The 20,671-nt window shown below is 42.8% G+C and overlaps 2 protein-coding genes across 4 annotated transcripts; both read right to left on the bottom strand.

Moving 5' to 3' along the window:
• Positions 1–571: 571 nt before the first annotated feature.
• On the bottom strand, positions 572–10,902 carry LOC147169114 (UTP--glucose-1-phosphate uridylyltransferase-like). Of its 2 annotated transcripts, none has more exons than XM_086083096.1 (10): positions 10,737–10,902; positions 7,983–8,098; positions 7,020–7,127; positions 4,128–4,313; positions 3,833–3,966; positions 2,217–2,502; positions 1,940–2,137; positions 1,328–1,570; positions 1,079–1,183; positions 572–854 (listed from the first exon to the last, which is right to left on the bottom strand). In XM_086083096.1, exons 2-10 carry the CDS (start codon positions 8,079–8,081, stop codon positions 747–749), a joined length of 1,467 nt encoding a protein of 488 aa, XP_085939222.1. In that variant the 5' UTR covers positions 8,082–8,098; positions 10,737–10,902; the 3' UTR covers positions 572–746. The 2 variants fall into 2 exon arrangements, with proteins under 2 accessions (XP_085939222.1, XP_085939221.1); XM_086083095.1 differs by lacking the exon at positions 10,737–10,902 and adding an exon at positions 9,109–9,251.
• A 347-nt stretch (positions 10,903–11,249) lies between these two features.
• Positions 11,250–20,671, bottom strand: LOC147169113 (malate dehydrogenase, cytoplasmic-like). 2 transcript variants are annotated; one of them, XM_086082797.1, is made up of 9 exons: positions 20,508–20,671; positions 17,293–17,391; positions 16,178–16,274; positions 15,195–15,370; positions 14,574–14,696; positions 14,319–14,495; positions 12,722–12,835; positions 12,543–12,632; positions 11,250–11,596 (listed from the first exon to the last, which is right to left on the bottom strand). In XM_086082797.1, exons 1-9 carry the CDS (start codon positions 20,559–20,561, stop codon positions 11,477–11,479), a joined length of 1,050 nt encoding a protein of 349 aa, XP_085938923.1. In that variant the 5' UTR covers positions 20,562–20,671; the 3' UTR covers positions 11,250–11,476. The 2 variants fall into 2 exon arrangements, with proteins under 2 accessions (XP_085938923.1, XP_085938924.1); XM_086082798.1 differs by lacking the exon at positions 20,508–20,671 and adding an exon at positions 18,705–18,851.

Here is a 20,671-nt window from a genome sequence, read left to right as displayed (position 1 = left end):
TTTGAGTCTAAGTTATTGTTTAAGTTGTTTTTCAGTACATTGTGCATCCTAGGTCAAATATACAGTGTTTGCCATTTTTTCAAAGGCTGGATATTGTTTGTGAGGAGGTTGCCACACACATTCAAGTACAAAACTATTGACTAATCACAGATGTGTGCGTCAAACACGCCAATGCACAATTTAAACGCTAATTTGTGCATGTGCACCATTCATGAATGCGGCCCATGGTCTTGTTGGATGGTGAACTTCTGCCCATTCTGAGGGTACATGAAATGTGGCGTTGAAGGATGATGGTGGTCACTATTCTCTCTCTCTCTTTTGCACCCTTAGCCAGATCTTTTGTGCAATTATATCTTTGATGACTTCTGCGACACCAATTTTAACTCATAGGAACCATTTTTATATGCTTGTTCTGTTTCCATCCCGCCAGTTCAAAAATCGGCGCCCCTGCATTGGTCTCATTACTGAAGTGTTCATTTTCATATCAGCCAGAAAAACAATTAAATCATCTCACATTTGTACTTTTTTTTCCTGTCACTTCCCCCCTGGGTTTCACAATAAGAGCCTCAAGCAGACCATAATGACTTTTTATTTATTGACCTCAAAGACACACAGTTGTGGACAGTAACTACTTGTTTGGTGACCTTTGACCACAAAACGATTCCTGCTTGTGGGCCAGACGTCAACGTTGTCGAAAAGAGCACTTTTACTTTCTTGCTGTGGTTTTTGTCGCTGTCCTCTTTGAGTTAGTGGTCCAGGATGCACAGGTTTCCTGACACAATCTTGTTCTCCAGCATGGCTCCGGCGGGGATGTCGATACGGTCGCCGTGGTTGGCGATGATGATCACCGTTCCCTGCCCACAGAAATTCAAGCTTGGTACGAGTTGTTTGAAGGAATTAGCACACTAGAATTAGCACAGCGGCTAAACGACAGTCATGTCAGTTAGCCCAACTATGGCGCTTTGCTAAGATGTTAGCATTCAGCTACAGACTTTGGTTCGGTCGGTTCGCCCGCGCATCGGTGCATTTCCACCTATGGCCAGTAGATGGGGAATGCATCACGAGAGTGTTCATATACCTTGAGTGAGACGTTTTTCCCAAAGGTGACGTCGCCCGACACAGTAAGGTGGTCCAACTCCAGCATGTCCGGGATGCTATCGAAGCGGGACACGTAGTCTTTGACCTGACGGCGAGGACGGGAGAGAATATTAGCGTAGCGCAGAAGCTACATGTTGCTAATGTGAATGAAAGCGAGTGTGAATCGAAAGGCTAACGTCGCAGCCCGTCATGTTCTCATGGTTGTGGCGCGTGCGCACTGCACGCTAACCTTGGTGAAGCAGCTCCCCAGCTTGACGTGTGGCGTGGTGGGGAACTCCCTCTTTTTGCTCATGGTAAGCGATCCTGCGTCCATGCTGTAGAGGTTGGACATGACCAGCAGGAGGTCAGAGGACGTCTTGACGGGCAGGAAGCGAGAACGCGGCACGTTGATGCCCATGGCGTTGCGGAAACTCTTGATGGCCGCGCCCACTGCCGTCTCCAGCTGGATCACGTTCAGGCCGCTTTCCAGCGTCTGCGCCGACACGCCGAGTCGCGTCACATCGCACGTGACCGGGAAGTGACATCACACATCAGGACGAGGAATGACGGCGTGGTGCGTGCGCTTTTGTCTTTGCTACATTGTGAGGCCCATACACGCGTGTTTTTCCAGATTTCACTTTGAAATTGTGGGGACATTTTGGTGGTCCCCACAAGTTCAAACCTCTTTTTGAGGGTCAAGACTTGGTTTTAGAGTTTAGGTTTGAATTGGGTTATGGTTGAGGTTAGCGGAAGGAATTGGGGTAGGCAAACATTTTGGGGTGACGGGGCTAGGAAATGCCTCATGTCAATGAGATGGCCCCACAAAGATAGTAAAATAAACTGGTGTGCGTGTGTTTGTGACCTTGGGATTGACGATGACTTCCATGTCCATGGCGTTGCCGTCGAGTAACCTCTTGATGGCGCTGAGCGAAATCCACAAGTTGTTGGTGTTGAAAATCTTGAATTTGGTGACCGACTTGAACTCGTCCACGTGAGCTTTGGGAACTTGAGCGATCTCCAGGAGCCGCAGGTGGTCCTCGTACTGGATCAGCGTGCCGCCCTGGAAGTCAAACCCATGGGAAATCAGAGCCCCGGGCCTCGGACCGACGGAAGCCAGCGGCGCAGACAGCGGTTCGTACCTTGACGTCGGCACGGGTCTTGTCGGTGACCTCCATGACGAACTCGCAGCGCCTGTCGGCCGGCTGGCCGATGAGGCGTCGCAGGATGTGGAGGTCGACGGTGGCGCCCAGGTTGTCGATGTTGGACACGAAAATGTACTCCTTGCCGTCGTCCAGCAGCCGCTGAAGCAGGCCCGAGTTGGCCAAGCTGGCGTAGATGTCGCCGTGGCCCGGCGGGTACCACGCCTCCACGCTGTCCAAACTCTTGGCGATGGGCAGCAGCGACTCCTTGTTGATGCGCGGGTACCTGAGCGCGTCCGCTCCGACTCAGTGACGGGCAGGTGCGGACATTTTGCTCGTTTGGAAGGCGTGTTTGTTGTGTTTTTGCTTGTGCTACATGACGGGGCTTCACATTCCGGATTTTGACCACTTGTCCCTGTGGGGACATTTTGGTGGGCCCCGCGAGTCCAGACCGCTTTTCGAGGGTCCAGACTCGGTTAATTGCCTTTGAATTGGATGTTGGTTGGGGATACGGTTCGGTTTAATATTAGACGTCGTGTTGTGTAGCTCACAAAACAGCGAGTGCGGGCGCAGGCGAACAACTAAATTACAAGATCTTTTAATTCCTATTTTCTTTTACCTTATAAAAGTATGTTTTCAAATCAAAAATCAAGGAGCTCCATTTGATTTATGACCTTAAGTCGGCATTTTCCCGCAGGCAATCAGCTGTGACGGTTATGGTAAGCGTAAGAGGCTGGGACAGGCCTCGGCAATCTTTCCTGTCTTGAGAGACACTTTTGGCCAAATAAATAAGCAAAAATATGTCTGCCACCGCAAAACATTTGAAGATTGTGATGAAGGAAACAGTGTGATCGTGTTCGTGTTATAATGTACTGAGGGACCAAGAGCTCATTCTTAGTGTTGCGCCATAACAGAAAAAGATAATAACATCCAATACGTAGAGATTCATTTTCTTCTACCTTTTGTCATTCGTTTTTGGATTATTATTTTTTTTGGGGGGGGTTAATATTTTCATACTTACATCATTTTTCATACATTTCTAGACTTTCTGAAATTTCTGATATTTATGGCAAATATTATGGTAATTTTCTGTCTCTCTCTTTCATTTTTTGGGACACTTTATGTAAAAAAAACCTATTTTTGTCTGCCTTTTTTGCTATCCATTTTCTGGGCAATTTTGTGGACATATGGTCATTTTCTGGCTCCTTCATTTTTTGGACATTTTATGTTTTGGGGTTTTAAAAAAAAAACGTTTTCTTTTTTTTTGCTGTAATTTTTTTGGGACATTTTTTGGCAATTTGTGGACATATTACAGTCATTTTCTGGCTCTTCATTTTTTTGGACATGTTATGTGTCTTGTATCAATTTTCTGACATTTTTTGGGGGAAATTTTGTAGACATATTACGTAATTTTTTTTCCCTCTTCCTATTTTGATATTTTATAGTCACTTTTCGAACATTTGTAGGTATTTTTAAAAACTAACTCTCATCTCTCTTTTTCTGACTTAAAAACTTGTGAAGTCTGACATTTTTGGGGATTTTTTTTTTCACGTGTGCGCGCGTGTATTGTGTTCTGTGTCCATGTGGTCTCGACGTCCGTGCGGGCGTGTTCGTACCTGCTCTGGTTGAAGGTGTGTATTTTGAGTCGGTGATGTTTGTACTTCTGCAGAATCTTCTTGGTTTCTTGGTCTGTGTTGAAGGAGTTCATCAGCACCAGAGGAACGTCGGCCTCATACGTCTTGTTCAGATGCTGCAAAAAGGCGCGCACGCACCAACGACAAGAGTGAAAGGAGGAAAAGGGAGGAAGACAATAGAAAAGAGGAAGGAGGAGAGAACGGAAAGAGGCGGTGGAAGAACGAGAGAGCAGAGGCGGAAGTCAACCGCAGAAGAAGACGTGACGCGCCGGCTGACCTCGATCTGCTTGACGGTGAGGTCGAGGAAGGTGTTTTCGTTGCGGACGCTGATGAGACTCTTGGGACCTTTGCAGCCCATGCTCGTACCCAGGCCGCCGTTGAGCTTGACCACCGCCAGCTTGTTGAGGCACGAGGCCACGTCCGGCGGCACCTCGGCCGTCACCATCTCCTCGTACGCCACCACCTTCACGACACAACAGCTGCCCTCAGCGCGGCGGTTTGGGCTTTGGGGCCGCCAATCAAATTCAAATCCGCGTGACATTGTCGCCAAATGAATTTTGGGGAGGCGGGGCTTGACTTTGGTTAGTCAGTAGGCGTCATTGTTTGCATATTGGTGGGCTATATTTGATTTATTTAGATAGAAAAAGAAAGAGGTGGGATGAAGACAGTATGTGCAATATGACATGTTGGTGTTCCACAGGGTTCAATGTTGGGGCCTCTGTTGTTTCCATCGTATTTCATTTTAAGAAAACAGGGCAAATATGGTTTGGGATTGCAAACCGCTTCCGGTCTATGGTTAATAGCGCAAAGTCACAAATCTTTATTTGAAGTAATCCATCTTCAATTAATCTATTACAATGTAAAAAAAGTTACATATCATTGCAGTAAAATGGAAACCCCCACATACACGTATGACTGATTGGTGGTTCACTTTTATTGATATCATTCATTTGGAATTATTGACGGTACAAATCAATAATGCAAAACACACCAAAAAAAAAAATCATTTGGGACTGAGACAGCTGAGAAAATTAAAGTTTATTTGACTTTGTTTGCCATAACTATAATAACTCCTTTTCTTTATATTTACTGTTTATATTTATATATTTTCTTATTATAAACTACGTTGTAGGATATTTAGTTTGTTTCTTTCTAAGGTCCAGGGGTTGGGTTTGAATTGGGGCAGATGTTTTGTTTTGTTTTCGTTATTCTTTGTTGTCACTATATTTCATTGTTTTTACTGTTTACAAAAAAGTACATACAAATAAAACATGTGATCAAAAAAAGAAAAGAAAAGAAAAGTGCACTGGCTGTTATAAAGTGTGCCCATTTAAAAAAATTCCGCCATGCGACTCATTTCTTAGTCCGTGTCCTCGGCTTCGTCAATTGTCACTGAAAACAAACTCTCGTCTTTTGTTCACTGAAGTCAAAAATAAATCAGCGGTACAAAAAATGACATACGAAAATGAAACATCCAATAGCTTGAAATATCGAAAGAGTGAGTTGTAATTAAGGAGGTCAAAAAAACGGTGTGGCAGCCTGACCGCATTACCGCTGCGTACCACACGGGTCCCTCCGCATAAAGGCCATCAAGTAGGTCCAAAATAAACAAAGCTATGATGACGCAACTTTCTAGTACCATGAAAGCAATCTTTACACATTTTAAATGCAAGGAATAGAAACTAGTAACTTATATTATTCACAACCACGACACTACATATAAATATAAATATATAAATAAAGCGAGCCAAAAATGAAGCCGTTTTCTTTTAAAGGATCGATTCGAATAGGATTACATTTCATCCACTTCTGTCAACCGGCGACAACGGCGCCGACGTCGCATGACAAACACGGCGCGACGCCAGCCGGCCCAAGGTCACGCGTTCCGCGTCAACATGCGCGGCCGCCATGTTGAGTCCTGACCCGGACGCGCGTCTCCACACGGCCGCCAGGCGCGGTTCAGCAGGTGCCCGAAGGTCCGGTGCTCGCCACCCCAACGCGACGACTATTCCTGGCGCTGACCTTCAGTGGCGCTGCGGCTATTCCAGGAACGCGCACGTGTGTGTGTAACGGCGTGTTCACTTAAAGGGACAGCGCCCATTTAAAAGGTCAGCGCCCATTTAAAGGGACAGCGCCCATTTAAAGGGACAGCGCCTTCTTTCCTGACCAGCCAGAGTCGAAGCGAGCGGGACGGACGAGGCTGGCCGCGCGCCGAGCAACGTTGGCCACTCACGCGCACGCCTGGCCGTGGGTTGGCCCGTCAGGTCAAAAAAGTGGAACCCGCTGCTTCATTCCAATATTTCGTCGGGATGTAACGAGACCCGAACATCACCATACCATCAATATTTTATGATCTGAGCCTCACCATATGCTAATTATCACAACGTTGTGGGAAGGTTGGTGACATAAAATAGCTCAGGTTCATGTATGAAAACAAAAAAACTTCAAAATTCATATTGGGGTCGGTACAAATGTAGAAAATAGAGTGCAATTAAAAATAAATGTTTAAGCCTTTGTGCTGATGAATATATCTGTAAAAGGTTTGTATTGTGTTTTTGTATATAATAACAGCAGTGACGGAGAAATAGAATTGACGCGTCGTCGTCGTCACACATGAAGCATGGAAGAATGTTATATTAATGGAACAATAAGACTTCATATTTCATTTCAATGCTGTTCAAACATGAAACTGATTGTTTGTTCAATAAAGTGGCTCACAGTTATAAGTCTCAAGTTTCACATAAATGAAGACATTTTCATACAAATCTTAACAATGTATGAACCGATGCACAAGTTCACTGATGAGTATTTTCCAAATGTGAGTAAAAAAAAAAAAAGAAAAAAAAGAATCGACATATATTCGTATAGGGATTAATCGGTATCGAATCGAATCGTGACCTATGAATCGCGATACGGATCGAATCGCAAGGTACGAGGCCAAATCGCAATATCGTCGTTATCGTAACAACCCGACAGCGTTACAAGTTAAACATCGTAAGAATCATGATGGTCGTAGCGCCAACCCTTTTTGGTGGAAAACATATTGAATCTTGGCGGTTTGTGATTTTTCCTTTTTTTCCAGTTCCCAGCCCCCTTCAACGAATTTCAAACGGCATCGATCATACGTGAGTTTTTGTTATCCGACTGTATGAACGATGGAAGTACTCACTGCTTCCTCGGGCAGGCGGCTTATTTTGGCCCAGTCCACCGCAGGACCTTTGACCTGCAGGAACCTGTGGAAGAGCCTCTTGAAGCCCTCAAAGTCTTGCTTGCAACTCTGAAAAGGACACAAGACAAAACAGCGCCATCAGCAGGATGAAGAATCGCCACGTCGGCTTTTCCAGTCTCGAGCTTGTGACGAGGTTTCGGGAAAAGACGTTTGGTCTGAAGCTTGGATTTGATGGTTCATTGAGCCAATCGATCCGAGGGGTACTTCAAAGAAAATTCAGCCCCTTGAGTCAGTTTTACTCAGATGACGTTTTGAGGTCATGCGGGCCGCTTACTTGATTTCATTGGATTGAAAAAAACACTTTTCAAGATCTGTCGCTTTATTCAAAAGCAGGACATTATTTCAAATTGAAAGCGCCGGAAATGCACAAAAAAATACAAAATAAATAAAGATGACGCTGTTTGATCTTTAACATCCAAAGAAACGGGCAACAAATGTTGCTTGTTGTTTTCCAAGAAAAAGCAAATGTGTTCAAGCATCGTATTGGGATGAAACACAAACGATAGACAACGTTAAACAAGCTCTCGAAATGACGGCTGACATAATAATTGCCGATGAATTCAATAATCGTTGGCCTGCTACATGAAATGAATTCCTGTAAAGTGCAAATATCTTTTCTTACACCAACAATTATTGGATGTTTTTTCAAAAGTACATCAACAACAACAAAAGCGGCTGTCGAGTCCGCAGTAGATTTGACTTTATTTCGAGTGCGACCAAACAGACTCCGTTTTTACACTCGGAAGTACGGAAAGAGGATTCGGGCCAGTGAAGAGAGAAAAAAAAAAAGTGGGCACGGTTTGCACTTTGCTCTCAGAATCCTGACTTTGAAGTGAGACGTGAATGCGCAGGACATCCTGTTGTTGACTTTGCTGCGAACTTTGAACCGCGCTTTCTTCTGACCTGTGCGTGGGCGTCGCCTGCGGTGGCGACGAGTTCGTCCAGCTCGCGGCACATGGACTCCTTGTGCTGCTGCCGAAGCTTCTCCTGGAACTCCGTCATGGCTCCCGCGGCGAGGTCTGCACACAGGAAGTGCGCAAGTCGGACTTTTTTTACAGATTTTCTTTCTTTTTTTTCAATTTTCTTAATATTAAGTGGCTCTTAAAACCTCCATCTAACAAACGACAGAGATCTCGTTACATTCCCCTCCTGGTGCATTTTCCCTCAAAATCAAATCATTTCTGTGATCTTTCTCTTTATTTGTAATGTTGGAAGATGACATTTAAAGAATAAAGTCTTTAAAAATAAAGTGGTTTGTTATCATAAAGCTTCAAATGAATATTAGCCATTATAAACATTTTACTCAAAAAAATTCAGACAAAAGTTGTAGTTTGAGAAAAGCGAGTTCAGTGAGGTTTCATACAGTATTCAAAATAAGGTTTTTGAATTGAGTCATTTCTTTAAATTAAGTCATAATTTTGGTATGAAGTCAAATGTAGATTTTTAAATTATCAAGTCATTTTGAAGGATTTAAAAAAAAATCAACAACAAAAAAACACAAATTCCAAATGCCGTATATTTTCAAAAGAAAAGTCAAAAAGTTGAATATTTTCAGGGTAAATTAAAAAAAAATTACAATATTTTAGGGCCGAGATTAAGAATCATTCCTATGTGCAGAGAAAAAAAAAAGTGCAACAAAATCATCAAACTGTACATGTTCACTGCATGTTTTTAGCCTGTTATGAACTCTTTAGCATTTGCTCTATTCTGTTGTCTGCTGTGAACGTCACACCCAACAGCTGCGTCCTGCGCCTCTTTCAACATTTATCATTTATTCATGCGGGTCAAGTCCGACAAAAGACATTCTCATTTGCATCGCTGACCAGGAAGCAGAGAACGCCACGTGAGAAGATAAATTCCAGGCCGAGAAAGAATGACAAGCTGTTCTCAACTGCCTAAGATGGACCAATCAGAAATCAATCGTTGCCTGCTTTGGGTTTTGCTCGTTTGCCAAAGTTGACTGTTGTTCAAATTTGATTCTCTCTGCCGTGCACAGCTAAACAACAAAGTGATGGAAAACAAAACTCACCCGCCATCGTCAGAGTGGTCATGGCGTCACACGGCGGTTTTAATGCTCACGCACGCACGCACGCCAAGCGAAAGCGACTGACTGGTGAGTGACTCCGGGACACGACTGTCAAACGGTGATGTGGCCTTCGCGAATGAATCGACTCTTTTGAACGGCTCTTCGCCGCGAGTCTTTGGAGAGAGCCGATCCTCTCGTGTTGTTTTTCCTTCACTTTTGTCATCTTCGCACATTAGCGCGCTGGATGATCACAGATCAGAATCACAGGAAATGATTTCTTCCTGAACTTTCTAAGAGACTCTGATGAACCTGGGAAGTCCCTGCACTTTTTTTTAGAATTGTTAAACAAAGATGTCTACTGCCCAAGGCAAAAAACAAACAAAAAAAACGTTAACATGTTGAAAATCCAAAAAGAGCTGCAAAAAAAGTTGCATGTTGTTGTGCCAATTGCCAAGTAACGAATAAAGTTGAATTATATATCATATTTGTATAATTAGCGCAAAGTGAGACATTTTTTATTTATTTACATGTTTAGGGACACTTGATACCACTCGCCCCCCCCCCCCCCCATACCAGTGCAAGTATTCACTATTGAATCCTCATTGGTACCGATACCGATACCACTACTACTAGAGGTCAGACTCGCACCCAAAATGGCCGTTGGCAATTCATGTCGATGGCAGCGAATGACTTTCAAATGAATTTGCATCTCACTCATTGCGCTTTTCTGAAAACAAAAATAAAAACATCATAGTCCAACAAATTAAAAATCGGATTTGTTCAAAATTGTAAATGGTAAACGAATCCAAAAACTTTGAAGGGAAACCCTAAGCCTTATATTTCTGTCTGCATGACATTCATGAGCCTTTTAAAACATGCATTAACTTAGAAGTTACTAAGTGTATTTTGTCATCATACTCAAGAACTAGTTTTTATTTTCAATCAAGTTCTATTTTTACCACGTTAAGCTCAACTCTGCTAATAAGACGCATTGCACAGTAACAATGCTTTTCAGACGACACCATTCACAGCTCATTATTTTAATTCCTCTCAAATTCATTCTTACCGACAACAACATGCAACATATTTTCATCTCGAAGTTACATTTCAATGTCTTTTCGATTCCTCTCCACTGCTGCTCTCTGGTTTTGTTTGCAGTTTTGCAGTACTTGTTGTGCACTGTACTGTATTTTTTTTCTCCTCAGGAACAGTTTAATCGCTAGTCGTTTTGACTTTGGGAAGAGACAAAATAAAAATACTTGAACACGTGTTGTAACGTGAGCGTCAAGTTGACATTTAGCCTGGCCTCAAAACGTATAGTTCAAGCACTGAACAGTACACTAATTATAATTTCCTACATTAATATATATATTTATACTTATATACGATACATATTTTAACGACTGATGAAATACTTTTTAAATCAAATTTGCGCTGTTTAGTTTCTGTTTTTGGCCAATTTTTCCAACAGTGAAGTTTAAATATTTAAAAAAACCAAAATAACATAATAGCCTACGAAGTATTGTTTCTATCAAATGTGTGCACACGGCACAGTAGCTTCGGTTATGCAGTACTTGTATGTGGAACGCAGATGTACACACAAGCTTGCAAGACTTGACACAGTTGCTCACCTCAAGACAAGAAATGAGTCAGCTTCAGGAAAAGCCAAGCCGCCGATCTCCCCGAAGCTCACTCGAGCGTCACAAAAGTTGACTTTGACCGGCCGGACGTGGCCTTGCCAACATTTTCTGGGAGCTAGCTCAGGTAGCCGCCTAGCATAACTCCGCCCCCTCAACACGGACGTGACCGACTGGCCGGAGCTGATTGGTCAGACTTTGCTGTCAATCAAGGGTACAGCGTCCCTTGCCGGATGTTTCGCTTGTGTGAAGTCTTATTTTAATAATCGAATGCGGAAAGCAAATAGTTTCATAATCGGTCGATAATAAATGAACTTTTGAATCTATGAGGAAATGTAACCGTTTGTAGAGTTTCACAGTCTGTTGTTTCTTATGCTTTCAAAGTTTAAAAAAATATTGAATTAGTCTGAGTGAAATTTGAATCTCCCGAGTAAAAATAAACACAAGTTAACATTGTAGTTTTCAGAGACTGTGAATTTTCACTTTTAAAACAATACATCACAAGTATTTTGTGGTTAATATTGATGGTTTTATTGTTTTGTTGCTTGTGAGAGCTTCTACCAACAGCAGGTTGTGATGATTGACAGCTTTGAAAGGTCAGGGGACAGCAAACACACGCACACACACTGACATGAGCAGTGCGGTTGGAGGCGGGACACGCGGGTTCGTCAGGCTCGGTCTACTCTTCACAGCCGAGAGCAGCGGTGACGAGCAGGGGTGAGCGGTCCGAGTCATTAGGACAGGAAGTCCAGGGCGGTGTCTCGCTCCTCTACCAGCTCGGCGGCAGTGGCGTCCATTTTGGCCCGGGAGAAGTCGTTGATGCTGAGGCCGTCCACCACTTTCCAGCTCTTGTTCTGGAAAGGAAAACATCACACAAGTTCAGCAACAACTTTCGGTCAAATTGACCCACTTTTAGTAACAAATTTAGAGATTTTTTTTTTTTTTTTGCTTATAAAAACCCTTCTGCTTCTATGAGTATATGAAATATACATCATGTGCAGCTCAGTTAAAAAAAAAAAAAAAAATCAGTAGTTCAATTTACAAAAAGTGAAATTCAGACATTTCTGAATGGAATAATACACATTCTCAGTTCAGGATCCACAAATTGACATGATTATTATTTATTCATTTTTGTAAGGGGACTTCACTGAAAAATTCCACCAAAAAAAAAAAGCCAATGCAATTGATGTATTACTTTGTCAGGCCGTTGGAGTGAGTTGAGGAGTTTAAAAGTAAGTAGTGCTGTTCCAACAAGCCAGTCTTCTCCTCTTTTGGTCAAAATGATGTTCTAGCACTGGTGTGAAATTCTGACTCGGAAGGGGGGGGGGGCAGCTCTGGCCTGTCGCATCATTTTATGTGGTCCGCGAAAGCAAATCTTGAGCATCAACTCCCTCCCATGATGCTTGCTAAAATCGACCGAAATTTCAAATCATATGTCATATGTAAAAAAACACAACTTTTCAGATATTGCGTCGTTTTTTTATGTCTGATTTGAAAACATGTTATCCATTCATTTGTTGTGTATAATGGCAATTAAACATTGATATAGTTTCAGTCATAAAAGGCCCTCTGAGGGAAAAACCGTAACTGCAACAAGAATGAGTTTGAGCGGGTGTGAAAACAGGAACTAAGGAATACTTAAGAAGTGTGTTTCCATGAGCGTGTGTGTGTGGAAGAGATAAAAGTATTTTCAACAATATTTTTAATGCAGTCCCTCTGCACATTGCGGATGTATTCCCCCCCCCACATCAAACGGGGATCCACAGTAGTTGAAGAACTTCTGCGTGTTTTTGTACTGACTTTGATCTGGACGGGGAAGGAGTAGATGAGATCTTCAGGAATGCCGTAAGGGTTTCCTCCAGCGTGCACGCCCATGGACACAAACTCACCCTGGACACAAAAAAAGGGCAACCTCATGAACAAACTGCAGAGGAGGAGAAGAAATGTCGCACGGTTAGCGTTAGCCGGCACGCTCGGACCTCCTTGGTGCCGAACCAGAGGTCCCTCATGTGGTCGCAGATGGCCTTGGCGGCCGACATGGCGCTGGAGAGCTTCCTGGCCTTGATGACGGCGGCGCCGCGCTGCTGCACCGTCTGCAACGCCACGACAACGACAACGACGACAACAAGGTGAGAAAACTCCGTGTTCACATCAGCCACATCCAAATATCTATCAATATATGACGTTTAATGAACTCAAAATTCATTCAACTTAATATATTCACTTTGGATTAACGTCATTCAATTGTGTGTTACCAATTGAAGCAATTTTTTTTTTTTAAAGGTGGTCAACAATTCCATTTGTAATCTGAAATTGGTTCAACAACTCTCTTATTAAAGTGTACAACACATTCTTGTAAGTCGACTTCCCCTTTTAGGACCTTTAAAAGGCAGCGTTAAGGATGGAGTCATTTTCAAAACATTTGAAGGGATATTTGACTCATTGAGACATTTTCAGCAGTAAAAAGTTCATATTTTGTCCAGAATGAATTTGATGACGTCATTATTTTTCTTGTGCAATTAATACCTTTAAGAGCAATTTTTACCACTTGCTGTCGACTGAAGATGACATCACCAGGCAACGACCAATCACGGCTCACCTGTTTTCTGGGTTTGGTCAGCAAACTGAGCCGTGATTGGTCGTTACCCACTTCCTCAGCAGAGGTGATGTCATCTTCAGTCGACAGCAAGTGGCAAAATTAGTTTTTAACTATTTTAAATATTAACATGCTCCCAAAGACATATTGAGTTATTTCATTTAAAAAAATGTTTTTTATATGCAAGAGCATACAAAGGCTTTGATTCAACCTCTGACCTGAACAGGGAGTTCAAGCAATGGTAGTTATTTAATAAAACGGCCAGCAGGCAGCAGCAGAGCATAAGAGATCAACCAGGGCTATGTTAAAAAAAAAAGTGTTTTATTCACATTTCTAAATAGATTTGCGAATAATGATGAAACTTAGCTATATTATATATATTCTAATGCTAATTGCTGCAAAACGGAAACAGATTTTTTTTTCTTGATGAAAGAAAAGACTAATCTTTCTTTCGGTGGGTTCCATATTTTGATCGTAATAGAACACAATATTCTGTGGGCCTTGCAAAATCAGTCAAAATCCAGTAAAACAGCCAGGAGCAAAGGGGGTTGCTTCAGTGAAAATGGCTGCCAGTGAAGGAGTTAAAGGTATGAATTCATGAAAAACAATGACGTTATCACATTAATTATAGACCAAATATGATCTTCTTCCTATTTAAAATGGCTCAATGAGTCAAGTATCCCTTTAAATTGCACACTAATGTCATTTTTGAGAACTTGGAATTATAGATTTAGGGTGAAAATGTGATTGTTAAGACTTCAAAATGTAACATTTGTGCCACTGTTGAGAACTTTAAGTGTTAGATATAAGGATGTGCCATTCTTAAGACATTTAAATAACATTTACAGCGTCATCCATTCAGGGCAAAATGCCATTTCCAAATATATTTGAAGATGAAGTGTATTTTTGTAAGATCCTTCAAAGAAAGGTGCGGTCCGGCATGACTCGGCAGCTCGTGATAATTCTTTTGTTTTGCTCACCGAGATGAAGAGTCCCTTGAGCCAGTCGTCGTCCTTGACGCAGGCGTACGCGGCCACCTCGGTGCCGCGCACGTTGACCTTGGCGTGGTGAACGTCCGGGTACTGCGTGGAGGAGTGGTTCCCCCAGATGATGACGTTCTTCACCTTGTCCGAGGACACTTCACAGCGCAGCGCCACCTGCGGGCGGAGGAGGAGCCATCGTACACACTCGCGTCTCCTCGGGCAGTTTGCCTGTTAGCGTGAGCGTTAGCGCACCTGCGAGGAGGCGCGGTTGTGGTCCAGCCGGGTCAGGCAGGAGAAGTTCTCCTTGGGGATGGACGGAGCCGACTTGGAGGCGATGAGGCAGTTGGTGTTGGCCGGGTTGCCCACCACCAGAACCTCAACACAGAAGCAACATGATGAGGGTCCGAGCGCCAGTCAACTTTATTTATATAGCCCTCAGTCACAAAAGAGTCTCAAAGGGCTTCACAAATATTCACAACATCCGCTGGTCGGACCACAAGAGGACAGTCGCCGTTATTGCTTGAAGCAGAGAACTTTGGAATTCAAATTTCAGCTTTGTAACATGAAAACATGAAAAATGAAAAAGGATCTCTGCCTGAATCGAACGTCAAGTCATGATTATTATTACGTATTTTTCGGTTATTTATTTTAATGTTTTGAATCTCATTTTTTGTTTCTGTATTCATTTTTACTTTTATTTATATATTGTTATTTTTATTTCCATTTGCACTTCATTTTTTGTATTTCATTTTTCACATCCGTTTTTATTTCCACTTGAATCGATTGACTTATTTTGGCCCCCGACGACCCCTCTTGGCTCACCGACGACCCCTCTTGGCTCACTCTGCACTGATCACGTCTGCCTTCTCTCACCTTGACCGTCTTCTTGGCAAACTTGTCCAGGGCGGCGCCCTGCGTCTTGAAGATGGCCACGTTGGCCTTGAGCAGGTCCTTCCTCTCCATGCCCTCCTTCCTGGGCATGGAGCCCACCAAGATGGCGGCGTCGATGTCCTTGAAGCCCACCTCCACCTTGTCGGTGGGGATCACCCCTGACAGGGTGAGGAGACGTCGTCAATTAGCATTGTTAGCATGTGAGGAAAACAATGTCCACGAATCTCTGCTAAAGCAATTACGCTCTCTCCTGATTTGAAAACCCGACCGAAAAGTACGACTCGACGAGTTCGTCCGCCGTCGGCATTTTGTACATTTGGGAATTGTGACGCGACACAAACATCCGAGTAGGCTACATGTATTTTCTAGATTCTCTCGTAAATTTGTGAGTTTTATCTCGCAAGTTTGTCATTTTATATTGTCACAAAACCGAGTTTATTTCTCGTGAATTTGCGGGGGGGGGGGGGGGGGGGTGCGATGGGGGGATTTGGTTCTTGCCAGTTTGCCACTTTAAAATGTCACAAAACTGTGAGTTTATTTCTCGCAAATTTGTGAGTTTTCCCCCGGAATATTAGCCCAAAGAAAAAATTATAATTTATACATATTTATTTAGCCACTGGACATTTTTCTTTTATTTTATTCAACTTGTCGTCATTTAAACACGTGGACTACACAGTATATAAATATATACATTATTGGCGGGCAAACAACCTCTGATAATCTTCCTGAAGGTCGACAACCCATGATAACAAGCGTGCTGTCATCATTATCAAAGTGGACTTCAGTCCAAATGAACGGCCCCCGCCGATGCCCGCCCCGATTGGCTGCCTTCTGATGGCCCCTCCCTTCTCAGCTGGTCAACGCACTCCAAAGTCCTGCGGCGAGCGTGACCTTTGCGCCTATTTTCAAACGGCCGTTACTCAACCTAAGCCGGGCCGCGCCGCGCCGACAAGATGGCGGCTCACCCCTCAGCAGCGGGAGGGCGCAGTCCTGAAGCTCCATCACCACGCCGTCCAGCACCGGCAGCATGGGCGGGATGTCCAGCAGCACCAGGATGATGGGCTGACACACGCACACACACACACACACGACATTTTCCCTGTCATGGAATTCACATCTACAGAAAAACGTCTCAAATCATGAATTTTCATTTGGGATAAATTACTGTAAAAAAAATTCAGTTGGAAAAGTATTTTTTTTTTATACTATTGTTTTTTCTTTGAAGTAATCGTTACCAATACTACGCATATGAATGTGTACAACTCACGTTATTATTTATATCTGCACTTTATAAGTTGCATGTGCTGTTCAAATTGCGGGGACATAATAATAACTGAAGAGCAAAAATCTGCCGGTAATTGACCTTTCGCAAAAGGTTTAAAGTCACAAGAAGGCAACATGGCACTACTTTTGTTGAAATGAGCCTCATCAACTCACTAGCCTACAATATTATTTCCCACATACCAGCATGCTGCAAAATCTGAACTTTTTTTATTTCTTGTTTAGAACTGGCCCTGCAACTAACAATTATTTCTTATAATCAATTCATATGTATTTTTCTTATTAAGGGATGAATCCAATTTAAACAAAAAATAATAATCTCCCTTTCATTCAAAATAGGACATTATTTCAAATTGACATTGCAGAAAATGCACACATATGAATTATTTTTAAATATTTGGATTTGTCCATACAAAATGACCAAAAACAGGCAAACATTTTTATTATTCTTTTCCAAAATAAAAGCAAATGTTCCCAAATTTTAATTCAAAATAAAAGATGATCTGTTTTCTTGCAAGAAAGACGACAGAAATTGGACAATAGTTGCTGTTAAGAGGCTGACATTTTAAGTTAAACATATCTAAATGATTCATCAATTACCAAAATAGTTGTCGATGTGTTGCTAAGCGATCAGTTGTCGATTCATTAATTAGCTGTTGCACCCTTATTTACATTATTATTCAACTTGTTTTAAGCACTCACGATGATGCTCTTTTTGTTTGTTTCTTTAGCTTTTTTTTGTACGAGCGTTTACATATCTATCTGTCAGGTCAGCATGGCGTTGCCGTAGCAACCTCACCTGCTCCTTCCCAAAGACGTCGCCCTTGGCGATGCTGTAGAGCAGCGAGTAGGCGATCTGTCCGGCCGCGCCGGTCACCACAACTCGGATGGGTTCAGCCTGCGGGCAAGCAAACACGGAAGCTCCTCATCCATCATTCACATCCCGCCCACACCCACAAATCCCAATCAAAAGCGCTCGGGGGACCGGCGGACATCTTTGTCTGAAGGATCGTACCAGTTGGTGTAACTTTATATGCAAATGACTTAGTCTAAATTTAGAGATGACATGCCTGTGCACTGAAGCGGATTCGGAACGACTTTGCACGTTTGCGTGACGTCGCGGATCCAAATTTGACGGGAAACAATCTTACTTCCGGTCAATATTTCATTTGGCTTGACTTAAGAGTCGCTGTAACTTTAAATGCATGTGACAAGGACTACATTTAGTGCCGCGGCTTCCCTGTGCACGATGTCCATTAACAACCACTCTCAATCGACGGCAACTCGACGTTGTTTTGCTTCTCATCCAATCCAGTAAGTGCTTCCTCACAGTCCAGCACTAACCAAGCCCTGATGCACGAAACCTGCGATTGCGGTCCATTCAATGTCCCGAGAATGAAACGACCTGGACGAATGAATAGATTCAGAGGCATGAAGTAAGTTGCATGACGTTGCACTCTTGCACAACAAGGCGCACATCTCATGAAAAAGTTGACTCTTGAAATGCAAATTATGAGAAGAACTATATTTAGAATATGAGATGCCCAACCCAACCTCCTCCCTATACAACAATTGCAAGGCCATTTGGAACCATGCAAAGCAAGATGACTGACTGCACGTTTTCACGACGAGGCACACGTCTCTGATAAATTTGCCTCGAAATAAACCTAATTGTTGTCCATCTTTCAGTCGGCTTTGGTTGGCATTTGCAGTTAAACTTTAGACGCACGACCGCCACATCCAACGTTCAAATGAATGACAATTCATGTGCTTCGTGCAAAAATGCATCACTTATGCATAATGACAAGCTGTGTCTTCCTTATATTATGATCGCGTTGCATCTGAAGTGAGATTTGATCGACTGTTTTTCTCCAATCGCTCCATAAGAGGCTTTTTTTTTCCGACGGTTGGTCGCGTGACAGAAGTCTGATGACGTCACCGCAATCCCAATAAATGCATTAGTTTCATAAACGCGTGTTTTGCCATGCAGTATTTTGCCGGATCCTCACATCACGCCTCCGCGTTAGGCAAATGGCTCACGATGGACGATAGACGAATGAATTAAAAATGTCACTCAGCCACATTCATGAAGGCGGCCATTGTTTAGAGCGTGAAAAGCTCGCAAAAAGAAAAGAAAAGAAAAAAACACCAGAAAAAGGACATCCGCCGTGATGTGGGTGTGTTATAGGGACGTTCAAATGTTTTTCTTACCATTATAGACGAGAACGAGCGAGGACGAGCGAGGAGCGAGAAGCGAGGAGATGATGGAGGACGACTCGACCACTTGGAGGCTATGGGTCACCTCTAACGAGGACGACTCCTTCCTCGCGCGAGAGATTTGGGATTCGTAGTCCTTTACGAGAGTCAACGCCTGCCAGCCTCAACGGAAGAAACTTCATGCCCCATGATGCATCGCGCCACCCATCCCGCGCCCACTGTTCCAAACACTGCTCGTGACCAGGAAATGTAACTTTTCATGTGAATTAAGTACATAATCGAGCAGCTAAAATAAAATACTACTACTTCTACTAATACTACTACTAATACTACTACTACTAATACTACTACTACTACTACTAATGATAATAATAATAATAATTTACACAATGAATTGTTTTATCAAAAATGTAAAACTTTGAATACAGTATATGTGTTCATCTCGTTTTATTACTAAATTAATAGCTGCGTTTATTAGCTATAGTTCATTCATTTGGTATTTTTTTTTCTCTTTCATCCATATTGCGTTAGTGACACCATGTGGCAAATATTAGGATTGCAAGATAGAGATAGATAGATAGATAGATAGATAGATAGATAGATAGATAGATAGATAGATAGATAGATAGATAGATAGATAGATAGATCATATTTTGTAAGATTCCATGCATGTGCCAGGTGAAAGAAAATCTCAACAAAACGTGTTGAAAATGATCAATAAAATGTATAGTAATTATTTGTAAGAGTATTCGCAGCTTGCCGCTAGTGAGTGGGAGTCATGCGATTTGTGAGCATGTCTGTGCTAAGCGGCATTAGCACACTTAGCGTCCTTTAAGAACCTTACAGCCAGCGTTCAGTACTACCCGTACTTGAATTAAACTCTGCTGTCGACATTTGCTAACTGGCCAGCTTGTGGCAATAGCAAAGATATACTGAAACAGTTTATCTAAAGAATCTGATCATTTGAACTGATCGTTGATTCTTGATGCATTCAAGACCAAACTTGTGAAATAGTAAACAAACACAATGATGTTGTTTTTTTTCACCTTGTAAACAAAAAAAATAATTATAACAAAAGTGAAGAATTGTTTGTAATTGGGTTTGTAATCGCGCATCAATCTAATCTAGATGGTTCAAATCCAAATATATAAGAACAGTGCACTCAAAACCAGGATCAAAGGTTCAACGATAATGTCTGCCAGATCGTGTCTGATCTGATTTGAATGCAAACCCGGTTTCCCAAGGACAGACATGGCCTGGTTTGAATCATCGTTCTGTGAAACCATTTTCTATCTTTATGTTTTATGTTATGTGTTTCTGTAAAGCGCTTAACTACGGCTTTTTTGAAAGCACTATATCAATAAAGATGACTTGACTTGATATCGATACAAACACAGTACAGCAAGTCAACATGGATGAATTATATTTTTATTTCAATTTCGAACCAAATATTGTAGGCTGCTCCGTATCCTGTTTGGAGTTTTACTTTGAAGGACACAACCGAATGTGATTAGTCGTACGAAAGCAAAAACAAAGAGTTAGCAGGTGCACGAGTGCCACGTGACACCACACCAGGAAGTCCCGTTTGGGCAAGTTCACCTTGTGAGGTAACGGGGAAAGCAACTGCGTCCAATATGAGGTAAAGGCGCAGTGGGAGATGGGGGGGGGGGGGGGGGGTAGTGGCGCTGCGTCATTCATGGACCGCCACCCTCAACCCAAACGGCAGCAGCACTATACGCAATTAGGTCCGTGAACGCAGCACTCACGAGGGTTGCGTCCAGGGACCGCGGGACTCACCTGTGACGAAAAAGCCCGCGCCACGAGATACATGGAGGTCAGCAGCGTCAACATGATTCTTCAATCACGTCCGCTCAGCACCAACGATGAAGATGACCAACGCGTCCTCCCTCCAAGAAAGACAGGTTGACAGAAGGCGACAGAGAGCTGCGCATGCGCGAAAG

This window comes from Leptonotus elevatus, chromosome 8, assembly GCF_054856555.1.
Source record: "Leptonotus elevatus isolate MCC_2025b chromosome 8, RoL_Lele_1.0, whole genome shotgun sequence".
In the NCBI taxonomy this organism is placed as follows: domain Eukaryota; kingdom Metazoa; phylum Chordata; class Actinopteri; order Syngnathiformes; family Syngnathidae; genus Leptonotus; species Leptonotus elevatus.
This window is presented reverse-complemented; position numbering and strand designations above follow the sequence as displayed.